Source organism: Trematomus bernacchii, unplaced genomic scaffold, assembly GCF_902827165.1.
Source record: "Trematomus bernacchii unplaced genomic scaffold, fTreBer1.1, whole genome shotgun sequence".
Lineage (NCBI taxonomy): Eukaryota > Metazoa > Chordata > Actinopteri > Perciformes > Nototheniidae > Trematomus > Trematomus bernacchii.
Window position 1 is genome coordinate 746,821 of NW_022987565.1, and position 12,954 is coordinate 759,774.

Consider the following 12,954-nt stretch of genomic DNA (forward strand, 5'->3'; position numbering starts at 1 on the left):
CCAGCAAGTGAAAAAAAGCATGCATTTGCAGGGACTTCCTGTGAAGCTGAACATTTATTTTGGGATACATATTTCTCTGTAAGGAAGACATTTTTTAGCAAATTGTGTGAGAGGTAGTTTCCTGTGTTGTGAAGGTACAACATTCTCAGTTACAGTCTGTCTGAACCACTCTAAAGACATGTATTATATATATATATATATATATATATATATATATATATATATATATATTATAAGATATTAAAAAGAACAGAAAAGCCAATGTTGATCGGAGACACATTAGAAAAGGTACAACAATTTAGGAAATCTAATAATCAAATAGAAGTGACTCATACTGGTAGCTGATCACACTTCTAACCACAGGAACAAAAAAGACAGAGACTAATTTTAAATACGCAACACCTGATGAGCACACATCTGGGGGAGTATATCTGTAAATATAAAAAGGGAAATTACATTATATAGAAAATGACAGAAATACAAAGTGTACTCACTAAAAAACCAAGAAGATCAAACCGTGGTAAACTGCAAGCCAACAATACATTCTTTACACCATTTCCCAAAAACTTTGGATAAGATAAAACTTTATTGATACCCAGGAGAATTGTTGTGTCTCAGCTGCAGATCAGAGTCGGAACACTACCAATATAGAATAAAGTGTAAATATTGACAACAAGCAAAAACAACTTAATCCCGTTTCCTTTGGTTGGGCCATTTGTCATATTTACACTTATCTGATATCCGTTTTTACATTTAGCAAAAGTTTTTATGGATAAAAAAGCAAGAGATGTAAAAAACGTTCCCCCACTAGCATTATTGTTTGGGTCTGTGACCGGGGATAAAGCGTGTGGACATTTTTTAAAGGATGCCGCCTAAAGCTGCTGTTTTATGAGCCCAGAGTTAAATAACCCTAACTGTATTTTATGAATTAGAAGCAGTGTCAATGTTTTAGTAATCTTCGGTTTCATCTCCATTTGGTCGTGTATATCTGGCGTGAGTGTGAACAGAAGAGATTTCCACAGGAGGAGATCTGCTCCGGCCGGCCTCCCCGATATCATCGTACACTTGGTCGGTCTACAGGAGAAGAGGTGTGAATATCAGCTGGTTTCACAAACACTTATGATCTGGTTTACCAAAACTTACCTCTGTGACGAAATCATATTGTGTTTCCACAGGAGGTTCTGAAAAAACACAGCAGTACGTTTAGATAATGACACTACACTGGAAAAACATCTTGCTCAGTCAAATGGAGACAAACACAGATTCATCCCTCATCAACTGTCATGTTACCTGGTTCCTCACTTTTGGCTTTACAAGTCCTCTTCCTGCAGAATACCAGCACAGACAGTGATGACACGATGACCAGGACGACCAGAGTCAGACGCACATACAGGATCCCACCTGTGGTTGTTGGAGCACAAACACAGGTCTGTTTTACACTGACAGTTAGTGGTAAGCAGGGTATCTTTGGGGGGAGTATTCTACTGCAGGTCAATAGGATATGCCACAGAGAAGTGGTTACATCTGATTAGCTGTCTATTTAAATGTTCAGTTTGTAAAGAGTGTATACAGGCAAGAACATAGTTATGGAAGAATATCATTGCCATCCCTATGCTCTATTATGTCTCATTGGTTGTTAAAGCTTTATTTATTAAAAATGTGTGTGGATGTACGTGTGGTTTTAGGGGAGGCTGGTGAAGATGTGGAGCTTTCACTTTGGTTTGATGTTTCTGTAGAGGCTGATGGGACGGATGATGAAGGAGAAGAAGTGGTCAGAGCTGTGAACAAAAACAAGCAAGAAGTCCTGATGAGAGAAATGAGATCCTCCCGAGTGTCTGTGTGTGTCAGCTGAATTAAATTGAGTTTAAAACATCAGCAGCTGTCAGTGAAAACTGTCTTCAGAGACATGAACAAACATTTTCATTATCAAGCAGAAACTCACCATCAGTGACGATGAGCCTAAACCTCTGGTATAGATCGTTAGAGTCAGTTCTGTCCAGACCACACCTGTACCATCCTGAGTCAGACTGGGTCAGCTGTTTGATGCTCACATACAACAAAGTTCCTGTTGGAATTATTTGAGTATATCTGATCCTGTATCTGCCTTTTTCCTGATCTGATTTACTAATCGTTTCAACAAGATTGTCTCCTTCACATTCTTCCTTGCAGAAGTACTTATTGTATCTATATTGAGTAAAGTTGCATTGAACTGCAATATTTCCTCCAGTTCTAGCATCAATTGTTTTTTCTGCAGAAGGACCACCATCCAGCATTGCTGTTGAAAAAAACAAACAATCAAAAGTTACAATGTGTAGATTACAAATCTTAGTTTCACCATGTGTGTGTTTTAAAAACTTGATCCAGTCACTGAGGGTTAAGGTGTGACTCTTTAATGAAGGCTTTTTAACTTAAATTAAGAGATTTAGAAAATCCTTATTTTACATTCTGCTCACAATTGGATTTATATTAGATTAGAATGCTTTAATAAAATCGTTGGCTTTGTATTTTTTTTATTATAAATAGTATCTGATTGAGGTTATATGATAATTAATTAATTATGTGAACTTTAGAGATGATCTGTTGCAAAGAATGACATTTATTTTGAAATGTCTTTACCCCTTGAAAGTATCGTATTTATATTATTACATTACTGAGTTACCTTGAATTCATTTGCTCATAACTTAGTAAAACATTACTTATCTAAACACTTCTGCATTAACTGTTCTTGAAAAAAGATGAGCTCGTCTCTTTGTGTAGAAGTGTTTTAAATGGTGAGGTTTAAGCAGAATGCATGTTTTAGGGAAGTACTGAGCATACAGTAAATGACATTAGGACTATACAGCAATAGTTGTGTTAGAGTTAGTTAACGGATGTTTTAATATATTTCTGCTGTTGTAAAACACGGCCCCCAATTAATTTCACTTTCTTTAAGACTTTTCTCCATTTTGGGATTCTTTGTTCACCGTGGAGTCATGCTAGAAAAAGTTATCAAATTCAAGATGATCTGAAAAGGGTAATTTGGGGGTAAAGTATTCCTTTAAAGCCCGACCGCAGCCACAAACCACCAGTTTAGTTGTTAATATTTTCTATTGATCTCAATCTATTACTAATTGTCTTACTTGTTAACAGAACACAGAGCGGCCATATGATCTACTTCATTCAGATAAGAACAGAGACAACAGATCAATATGCTCGTGCCCCTGGTAATACATTCTTCATCAATATATTCTAAACAATAATATTAAAAAACACTTGTCAGGGTTCATACACTTTTTCACCAATGATTTTCAATGATTTTCCATGACTTTTCCAGGACCTTTACCTCATTTTCCATGACCAAAAAAATTACTCTTTCTCAGCGGTACCACTGAAAATGGTTTATTTGAACATGGAACAGGAAAATAAGGTCTGCATATGAAACATGTTGTGCCTATCTAAAACAAATCAAATAGGCTTACTAGCTCCTGGCTAAAGCAACTAAAATCTCTCACCAGCAAAACACCTCATCAGTTAAATGCCATTTTACGTTTCATTACTATACGATACAGTATTTATTATCATTATAGTATTACTATTTCGGCGATTAGATAAAATATAAATTATATTTGATGCAACTTTAGTTACATTTCCATGACTTTTCCAACACTTTGGGAAAAATATTGTTTTCCATAACTTTCCCAGGGCCTGGAATTAGCATTTTGAATTTCCATGACTTTTCCAGGTTTTTAATGACCGTAACAACCCTGACTTGTGTACGTGTGTCAGTTTCGGTTTATCAGTTACTTTCAGAAGACATGTAGGATTTAGATAAGGTAATGGTGAAAAGGTAAAACTATTATTAAGACAATGAAGAAGATTCAGTTTTTAGTAAAACTCACCATCAACAACGATGATCTCAATGTCCTTGTATAAAGCCTTTTTCAAAGATGATCCCGCACCACACCTGTAGCGTCCTGAGTCAGACTTGGTCAGCTGAGTGATGGTGACAGAAAAAACTCCATCTTTATAATCAATGCTGTATCTGCCACTCTGAGCTGTGGCATCAGTTGTTTTAATGAGAATGTCTTCTTGTTCACATGGTTCCTTACAGAAGAACTTCCTGTTTCGATAAGAAGGAAATGAGCATTTAACTCTGGCATTTTCTCCTTCAGTTCCTGAATAGACAGAGAGTTGGGCACTGACGAGACCGGTGTTTCCATCCTGCAGAGCTGAACAAAAGATGAACAAAAGATGCACCATCATTATTAGTGGTCAGTACTTCCCGTAAGATGCTGCAGTCTGATGACAACACTTCCTGTTTCACATGAACACAGATCCTCAGAGTTAAACCACAGCCTGTGACTGAAGATCACCATCAGCACTGCAGGTTAATGTTACCGTTTGGTCTGAAATCTTTATCCTTCTTTAGACACAAAGACTACATGAAGTCTCCATCTGTAACTTTAAGAGTTACATTAAAGCAAATCCTTAAAGTACATAACCTAAAAAGTGTTTCATGTGAACACCACTTTTTTATTTATGACATTTTTGGACAAAACACTTCGATAGATAGATATAAACTTTATTTATCCCAGCAGTGTCAAGCCGTACGCGAGTTATAAATGTTTAAAAGATACAATAAGATACAAATATAATAAAAAGTTCAAACTAACATTAGCGGCATGTATATATAGTAAGAATACAAATCAAAAGATTAATAAATGAATCAAGAAAATATTTTGCAGATTAAATGATTATGAAAACAATCATATTCATTATTTCACAGAAAGAAACTGTCGTAATGACTTCATTTTATTCATTCAGTAAGCAGATAATAACTGAGTTTAATGATGATGTACAGTTAGTTTGAGGAAGTGAAGCATGTCATTGGTTGCATAGGTACTAAAAAGCCTAATTTTGGAATATTTGAATAACTCGTACTGCTGAAGCCTTGCATTAATTTTATGAAAATAAAGGGATGTACTCACAGAAGAAGAGGAAGAAGCAGATCAAAGTGTGAGAGACTTTCATGCTGACACTCTGATGGTTTACCACTGACTGTCTTTCTTCACTGGCTAACCAGGAACTTGTTACTTCTTTAAATGATGAAGCCCCTCCTCCAAACACAACACAGCTCTACTCTCCTCAGTACTTATAGTAGATGAAGTACATTATTCAAAAGTTTACATTCACTTTAGATAATAACACGGGAGATTTTTTTTTTCTCTCTCTCTCTCTCTCTCTCTCTCTCTCTCTCTCTCTCTCTCTCTCTCTCTCTCTCTCTCTCTCTCTCTCTCTCTCTCTCTCTCTCTCTCTCTCTCTCTCCGGAAACCCTGATATGTATCTATATTAATTTAAAATAAAAAACTACAAGTCCATGACTGTTTTTATAAGTTGTTCTTGCATGAAGCCAACAATTTCCCCTTAAAGATAATTTTCTTGGAATCTTTGGGACACAGTTTGGTAAAAAACTAATATTTTTTGTTGTTAAATGAGTTTGATGACGGCCTCTGGCTTTTTAACACTAACACTTTTAATGCTGCATGTTTGCAAAATCCTTAGTAACACATTTTTTTGGGTGTTCTTGTTGTTGTTGTTATTGTTATTGTTCTGACTAAAGGTTTACTCGGTCAGTTCAGAAATGACCACAAACTGTTCAAAGTTCATTTCAAATTTAGCAAACATTTATTCAGATAGAAAGGGTCTCTAGTTACATTTTGAACAAAAAAACTCATGTGAAATATTGTAAACTCCACTTCTCCACATTTACCTGTTCAAGTGAAAGAATGTTTCACTTTTTAATTCTTTTCAAAGAGCCGGTTTGTGCTTGTTGTGTTTCAGTTTGAGAAGTGTGTGTGTTCGGCTGCATTTCCTCTGAAAACCAAACATAATTTAAACCACAAACAGCTCAGTCTGTGAAAGATGAAACTCATTTCCTCCCCGTTAACCCTTTAAACTCCTCTTCCTCCTCTCAGTGGAGATGCAGCCCGTCTGTCTGTGTGGAATATTCTTTACAGTATGGACTTAGCAGAACAGCTTCATGGAGCGATATACAAATATATTTTCAAGTATCTTTTATGGAATAAATTTGGTTAAAAAAAAAAAACTGGATTTCTCTTTATTTATTTCTCCAAGTTGTGGTGGCTCTACTCTTCAGCCACCTCCCTTGTGTGTTTGTTTTCCCTTTCCCTGTCTGTGTGGGCGTGGTGGCTGTCACTCCTGGCTCCCGGCTCAATCTCCACCTGCTGCAATCAGCTGTACACACCTGATTTCCATCAGCCATTTACTAATGGCATATCAGCGGAGGCTCCACAACCTGTCAGCGCCAGATCGTTGTTTAAACCCCAGTGGTAAAACTCTCAGCCTTCTTAGCCTTCTTAGCTATTTTTCTCTACACTGAATGTTATTCTCACGTGTTTTTCTTGTGCTCCAGGATCACTCTCCAGCCGCCTTGTTGCCATCACCAGCCGCCACCAGTCGTCATTCCTGCCGGATTACTCTCCACGCTCCTCCACCTCAAAATAAACCTTTTTTCCAACACTCTGCCGTGTCCTGCGTTTGGGTCCTATCAGATAACGTAACAGAACGATCTGGCCAGTATGGACCCAGCGGACACAGGCCACCAGTCCAAGACTGCGGACGAACTCAGCCAAGCCCTGGCCAATCAAGGCGCTCTCGTGGGGCATCACGACGTGGTTCTCCGTGAGGTTGTGGAGACTCTCCGGAACCTCTCCGCTAACGTGCAAAGGATCGGCACGCAAGTAGAACTGCTCACCTCACAGTCTTCTCCCCTGCAGCCCGCTGCACAGCCGACAGCCCCTCCCCCCGCTCCTGCCGCACCTCTCCATCAGCTACGAGAGGCTGTCATTCCTACACCGGAGCGATACGCTGGAGATTTGGGTATTTGTAGAGCCTTTTTGTTCCAGTGTTCGTTAGTTTTTGAGCAGCAGCCTAGTACTTATCATGCAGATGGGGCTAGGGTAGCATATGTAATGAGTCTGTTGAGGGGGAGTGCTTTAGATTGGGCTACAGCCGTTAGGGAGAGCCAGCCACACATTTGCTTATCATTTGATACTTTCATTTCCGAAATGAAAAAAGTTTTTGATCACCCGTTACGGGTGAGGGACGCTTCCAGGCACCTTCTTTCTCTCCGGCAGGGCTCCCGTAGTGTAGCCGAATTTTCAGTTGAGTTTAGAACAGTTGCTGCTGACTCAGGCTGGAATAACGAGTCATTGCAGGATGTTTTTCTTCATGGGCTGAACGAAGCAATTAAAGACGAGCTAGCTGCCAGGGATGATCCAGTTAGCTTGGATAATTTAATTGCCACAGCTATCAGAGAGAGACGTAGGGATAGGAATAGCCGTCACCCCAATCCCAGCTACTCCTCACCTGATCCCCAAATTGGCACTGCCACTGCCCCAATCTCCAGATCCTTCCCAACTCCTTTCTCGGTTTCACCCCCCGAAGATGAGCCCATGCAAGTGGGAAGGGCCCGCCTCTCACCATCTGAGCGGGCTAGAAGGACCCAGGCTGGGGAATGTGTTTATTGCAGCCAAACCAGTCATCTCGTTTCCTCCTGTCCTAATCTGCCAAAAGGTCAGGCTCGTCAGTAGCTGTGGGGATTCTGGCGAGCCCTTCCTCCTCTCTCAACCCCCGACCCAGAACGCAGCTAGAAGCCGTGCTTTGCTGCAACCAACAGTCACTACCCCTGCTCGCCTTAGTGGACTCGGGGGCGGACGAGAACTTTTTGGACATTGACATTGCAGCTCAGGCAGGAATTCCCTGCGAAGTGTTAGATTCACCTCTTAATGCCAATGCTCTAAATGGAAAATTCCTGGCCCAAGTCACTCACCGCACCAAGCCAGTAAACCTCATTCTGTCTGGAAACCATCGTGAGTTTATTCAGTTTCACCTAATTTCCTCACCTCATGACCCCATAGTGTTGGGCCATCCCTGGTTAAGAACACACAACCCCCAGATTGATTGGGTAACTGGCAAAATCATTAGTTGGAGTTTTTTTTGTTTATCCTCATGCCTGCAGTCTGCCCTACCGCCAGCAGAGGCCGCCGCTCCACCACCCAAGATCGAGCCGCCTGACCTGTTATCTGTCCCCACTGAATATCCTAACCTAGGAGAGGTGTTCAGTAAACAGCAAGCTCTTTCTCTTCCTCCTCATCGACCCTACGACTGTCCCATTGACCTCCTTCCCGGGGCCCCTCTGCCTTCCTCACGTCTGTTCAACCTGTCTTGCCCTGAGAGAAAATCCATGGAGAGTTACATCCATGACTCCCTGGCTGCCGGTGTCATCCGCCCATCCTCCTCCCCGGTCGGTGCTGGTTTTTTCTTCGTGTCCAAGAAGGACCGCTCACTGCGGCCCTGCATTGATTACAGGGGTCTTAATGCCATCACTGTAAAAAACAAATATCCATTACCCCTCATTAACTCCGCCTTTGAACCCCTCCAGGAAGCCACCATTTTTTCCAAACTGGACCTCCGCAATGCCTACCACCTCGTCAGAATCCGTGAAGGGGACGAGTGGAAGACTGCCTTTAACACACCACTCGGTCACTTTGAGTATCTGGTGATGCCTTTTGGACTGACGAATGCCCCAGCAGTTTTTCAGTCGATGGTGAACGATGTGCTCCTTGACCTCCTCAACCGGTCAGCCTTTGTCTACTTGGATGACATTCTCATATTCTCTCGTAACAAGGAGGAGCACATTATCCATGTCAGGCAGGTGCTGCAGAGACTCCTTAAAAACAGACTCTTTGTGAAGGCGGAGAAATGCGAATTCCATGTCAACACAGTCTCATTCCTGGGCTCAGTTAAACAGCTTCAACAGTTTCTTGGTTTCGCCAATTTCTATCGGCGCTTCATCAGAGACTACAGCAGAGTGGCGGGCCCTTTAACCAGACTCACTTCCCCTACAACTGTTTTTTTCTGGACCCCAGAGTGCGATGCAGCCTTCTCGGAGCTAAAGAGACTCTTCACCACTGCCCCTGTGCTCATCCACCCTGATTCCTCTTGCCAGTTCGTGGTGGAGGTCGATGCCTCCAACACCGGGGTAGGGGCAGTTCTTTCCCAGCGCTCGGAACGAGACCAAAAATTACATCCTTGTGCATTTTTCTCTCGCCGCCTCACTCCAGCTGAGAAGAACTATGATGTGGGTAACAGAGAGCTGCTGGCTGTCAAACTTGCCCTAGAGGAGTGGAGGTACTGGCTGGAGGGAGCCGAGCTCCCTTTTATTGTATGGACAGACCACAAAAACTTGGCGTACATCCAATCTGCCAAGCGCCTTAACTCCCGTCAGGCTCGATGGGCCCTGTATTTCGGCCGCTTCTCATTCACCCTTACCTACCGTCCAGGGTCACGGAACCTCAAGCTGGACGCTCTCTCTCGCCAGTTCGCTTCTGAAGGACCAGCTGCCAGTCCAGACACTATCCTACCTGCCTCCTGCGTGGTGGCGGCTGTTACCTGGGAGATTGAGTCATTGGTGAAGGAGGCTCAGCGGGCGCAGCCTAACCCAGGTAACTGCCCAGCTAATAGTCTTTTTGTGCCTACCCCTGTTCACCCCAAGGTCCTGCAGTGGGCACACGCCTCCCGTCTCTCGTGTCATCCTGGTGTCCATCGCACACTGTTTATACTAAGACAACGGTTCTGGTGGCCTTCCATGGCTCAAGACACCAGGGCCTTTGTTGCTGCCTGTACAGTATGTGCCCGCGCCAAGTCCTCCCACCAATCTCCCTCTGGCCTGCTTCGCCCGCTGCCGGTACCTAGTCGCCCTTGGTCGCATGTGGCCTTGGATTTTGTTACTGGACTTCCACTTTCACAAGGAAATACCATCATCCTAACTATTGTGGACAGATTTTCCAAGATGGTACACTTTGTTGCTCTTCCCAAGCTTCCCACAGCCCGAGAGACTGCAGATCTTCTGGTCAATCATGTTGTTCGACTCCATGGGATTCCCACCGACATCGTCTCTGACCGGGGTCCCCAGTTCATTTCCCACGTTTGGAAGGCCTTCTGTCAGGCTCTGGGAGCATCAGTGAGCCTGTCATCTGGCTATCATCCTCAGACGAACGGGCAAACGGAACGGGCCAACCAGGATCTGGGGGCAGCTCTTCGCTGTGTGGCTTTCAGGAACCCTTCGTCATGGTGCCCACATCTGCCATGGATCGAATATGCCCACAACTCCCTGTCAAATGCAGCCACAGGTATTTCACCCTTTCATTGTGCCATGGGTTTCCAACCACCCCTGTTTCCATCCCAGGAATAGGAAGTTGCTGTTCCTTCCGTTCAGACCCACCTTCGTTGCTGTCGTAAGGTGTGGAGGGACACCCGAGCCGCCCTGCTCCGCTCCGCTGCCCGCAACCGCCTCATCGCAGACCGCCACAGGACCCCGGCCCCCAACTACTTACCAGGTCAGAGTGTTTGGCTTTCCTCCAAAGATCTCCCACTCAAGACAGAGTCGAAGAAACTCACGCCACGTTATGTCGGCCCCTTCATCATCGACTCAGTTATCAATCCATCTGCAGTCAAGCTCAAGCTTCCCCCACACATGAAGGTTCATCTGACATTTCATGTCTCTCTGTTGAAACCTGTTGCCAGCAGCCCCTTGTCTCCTCCAGTGAGTGTTCCCCCACCCCCCCGCATCATCAATGATCACCCAACCTACACCGTCAGGCGATTGTTGGACGTTCGTCGCCGTGGAAGGGGATTCCAATATCTTGTGGATTGGGAGGGCTATGGTCCAGAGGAGAGGTCTTGGGTTCCCCGGCAGTGTTAGAAATTGAGGGGAAAAAATGCCCCGAAAATATCAGAAAGACCCCAAAAAATTGCAAATGTGAAGAAAGATATCCAAGTTATTCCGATATACTAATCCACCATTATGTGTTTGATTCTGTGTCTGGTTATGAGCCCTCTTCACCTCTGGAAACCTGCAGGTCATAGATGTTTCCAGAAGTTAAATTGAATCCAGTTGAGGCTAAAATGAGGGTTTGTGATACCATTTTCATGACTTGTGTCACTTATAATTAAATGTTGTCAAGAAAATTATTGTGGCTACACCTTCAATGCAGGAAGACATCTTATGGGGACTTTGCTTCTTTTGAATATGTGGCCCTTCAGCTGAAATGCTCCTCTCCAGCTCTGTTCCTAAATATCTGTCTATAGTGTGTATTGACTTTGACCGTCTAGTCATTGTTGGTGATTTTAACATCCATGTTGACAACCCCCAGGACAGAGGGGCTAAAGAACTGTTTTGTGTTCTTGATAACTATGGACTGACTCAGCATGTGCCGGAGCCCACGCACAATAAGGGGCACACTCTGGACTTAATGATCTCAAAGGGTCTGAATATCTCTGAGGTTGTGGTGACTGACGTTGCACTCTCTGATCATTCCTGTGTTGTCTTTGAGAGCTCTATTTCTGTTCACAAAAATGTTCAAAAAGAGGTAACCACAAAGAGATAAGATCTTTAATTTGTCATTGTACAAGTACAACAAAATTACAATGTGAACTCAAGGTGCCAACGCGCAACAACAAGACAATATAAAAACATGAAATGGGACTTAAATAGAAATGAAAGGGAAGCGATGTTTAACTGAAAATACTAGGGAAATGTTTACTCAGAATTTTTCTTCCACACTTGCCCCTGCTAACATCGCAGTAAATGAGCTAGTAGATCGTTTTAATTCAAAAATAAAAAATGTTATAGATGCCATTGCTCCAACTAAGGTAAAGGAAGTGTCTGGCAAGAAAATATCTCCATGGAGAAAGGCCATGACCGTGAGAACAGAAAAAAGAGTGTGTCGAAAAGCTGAACGTCGGTGTGCGAAAAACAAATCTCCAGGTTCATTTTAACTGCTGAAACAACATCCATAACATTCATCTGCTACTTAGAAATTATTTATCTATTTATCTAATAAATCATATTCCAATAACTTGCATATAGACTCTTATTGCACTATTTCACTTTTTTAAACTACTTGCACTATATTTCTGTTTATCTGTTTTATTGTGTTGCACTGTTGGAGGAGCCTGTGACCTAAGATGTTCATCGTCATAACTACACTGGAGCTATGTTCGTTTGACAAAATAAAAACCTTGAACCTTGTTATGCATGCCCGCCAAAAAGGAAATGATATCGTTTCCAAACCTAACTTTTTTAGGTCAATGCAGTTCAATTTGCTGAATTAATTTTAAACCCCCCTTTCTCCATGACAACCAAACAACCAATAAGATGGTTACAGGTTGAAATCTCCAGTAAAAGAAAGTGAATGAACCCTGGAGTTCTAAATCTAAGAGGGCATATTGACGGATTAATCAACCCTGAAGTCACAAAAGCATGCATTTGCAGAGACTTCCTGAGAAAGATTTATTTTGGGAGCCTCTAGCAGGTTTCTCCGAGAACGCTTTTTGCTTATTGTGTTATAGGGGTAGTTTCCTGTGTGAAGTCTCAGCAGAACCAATGTGAAAACTACAAAGTGAGACTATTAAAACTAACCTGGCTATGAGAAATGTATTTGAAAGCGTATGTGTTTGCAGGATTGTTGCTGAATTTGTATCCTCATGGTTGATTGCAATTATATTGTAAAAACCTTTGGATGAAGGTCAAATGTAAAAAAAGTTGTGGATTAAAAATACATTAGGAATATGCTCACACGTTTTTAATATTGCTGCCTTTGACACAATATCCCATAGTATCCTCCTCAGCCGCCTGTCAGACTACCTTGGCCTCAGTCACACAGCTCTTGCCTGGTTCGAGTCCTACCTCTCTAACAGGACTCACTTTGTTACCATCAGTGACTGCAGCTCCCCTCTGGCCCCAGTTAACCAAGGTGTACCTCAAGGTTCTGTGCTTGGACCCCTCCTATTCACCATCTACATGCTCCCACTTGGTCAAATCATCCGCCAACATGGTCTCAGCTTCCACTCGTATGCCGATGACACACAGCTCTATTTCTGCACCAAACC

General features: G+C 42.6%; 1 protein-coding gene across 2 annotated transcripts; it reads right to left on the bottom strand.

The window, feature by feature from the left end:
* Positions 1-566: 566 nt before the first annotated feature.
* On the bottom strand, positions 567-5,113 carry LOC117478546 (polymeric immunoglobulin receptor-like). Of its 2 annotated transcripts, none has more exons than XM_034125543.1 (7): positions 4,968-5,113; positions 3,879-4,208; positions 1,943-2,275; positions 1,674-1,778; positions 1,303-1,401; positions 1,144-1,181; positions 567-1,074 (listed from the first exon to the last, which is right to left on the bottom strand). In XM_034125543.1, the coding sequence occupies exons 1-7, from the start codon at positions 5,008-5,010 to the stop codon at positions 949-951; spliced, it is 1,074 nt and encodes a 357-aa protein (XP_033981434.1). In that variant the 5' UTR covers positions 5,011-5,113; the 3' UTR covers positions 567-948. The 2 variants fall into 2 exon arrangements, with proteins under 2 accessions (XP_033981434.1, XP_033981433.1); XM_034125542.1 differs by having other exon boundaries at positions 1,291-1,401; positions 4,968-5,112.
* Between the last annotated feature and the right edge of the window lie 7,841 nt (positions 5,114-12,954).

Coding starts and splice junctions, on each gene's coding strand:
- LOC117478546 (XM_034125542.1), bottom strand. CDS start 5,010: ATGAAAGTCTCTCACACTTTGATCTGCTTCTTCCTCTTCTTCT. Junction 1,779..1,942: donor TAGGCTCATCGTCACTGATG/GTGAGTTTCTGC, acceptor TTTTGTTCACAG/CTCTGACCACTTCTTCTCCT. Junction 1,402..1,673: donor AGCCTCCCCTAAAACCACAC/GTACATCCACAC, acceptor CAACAACCACAG/GTGGGATCCTGTATGTGCGT.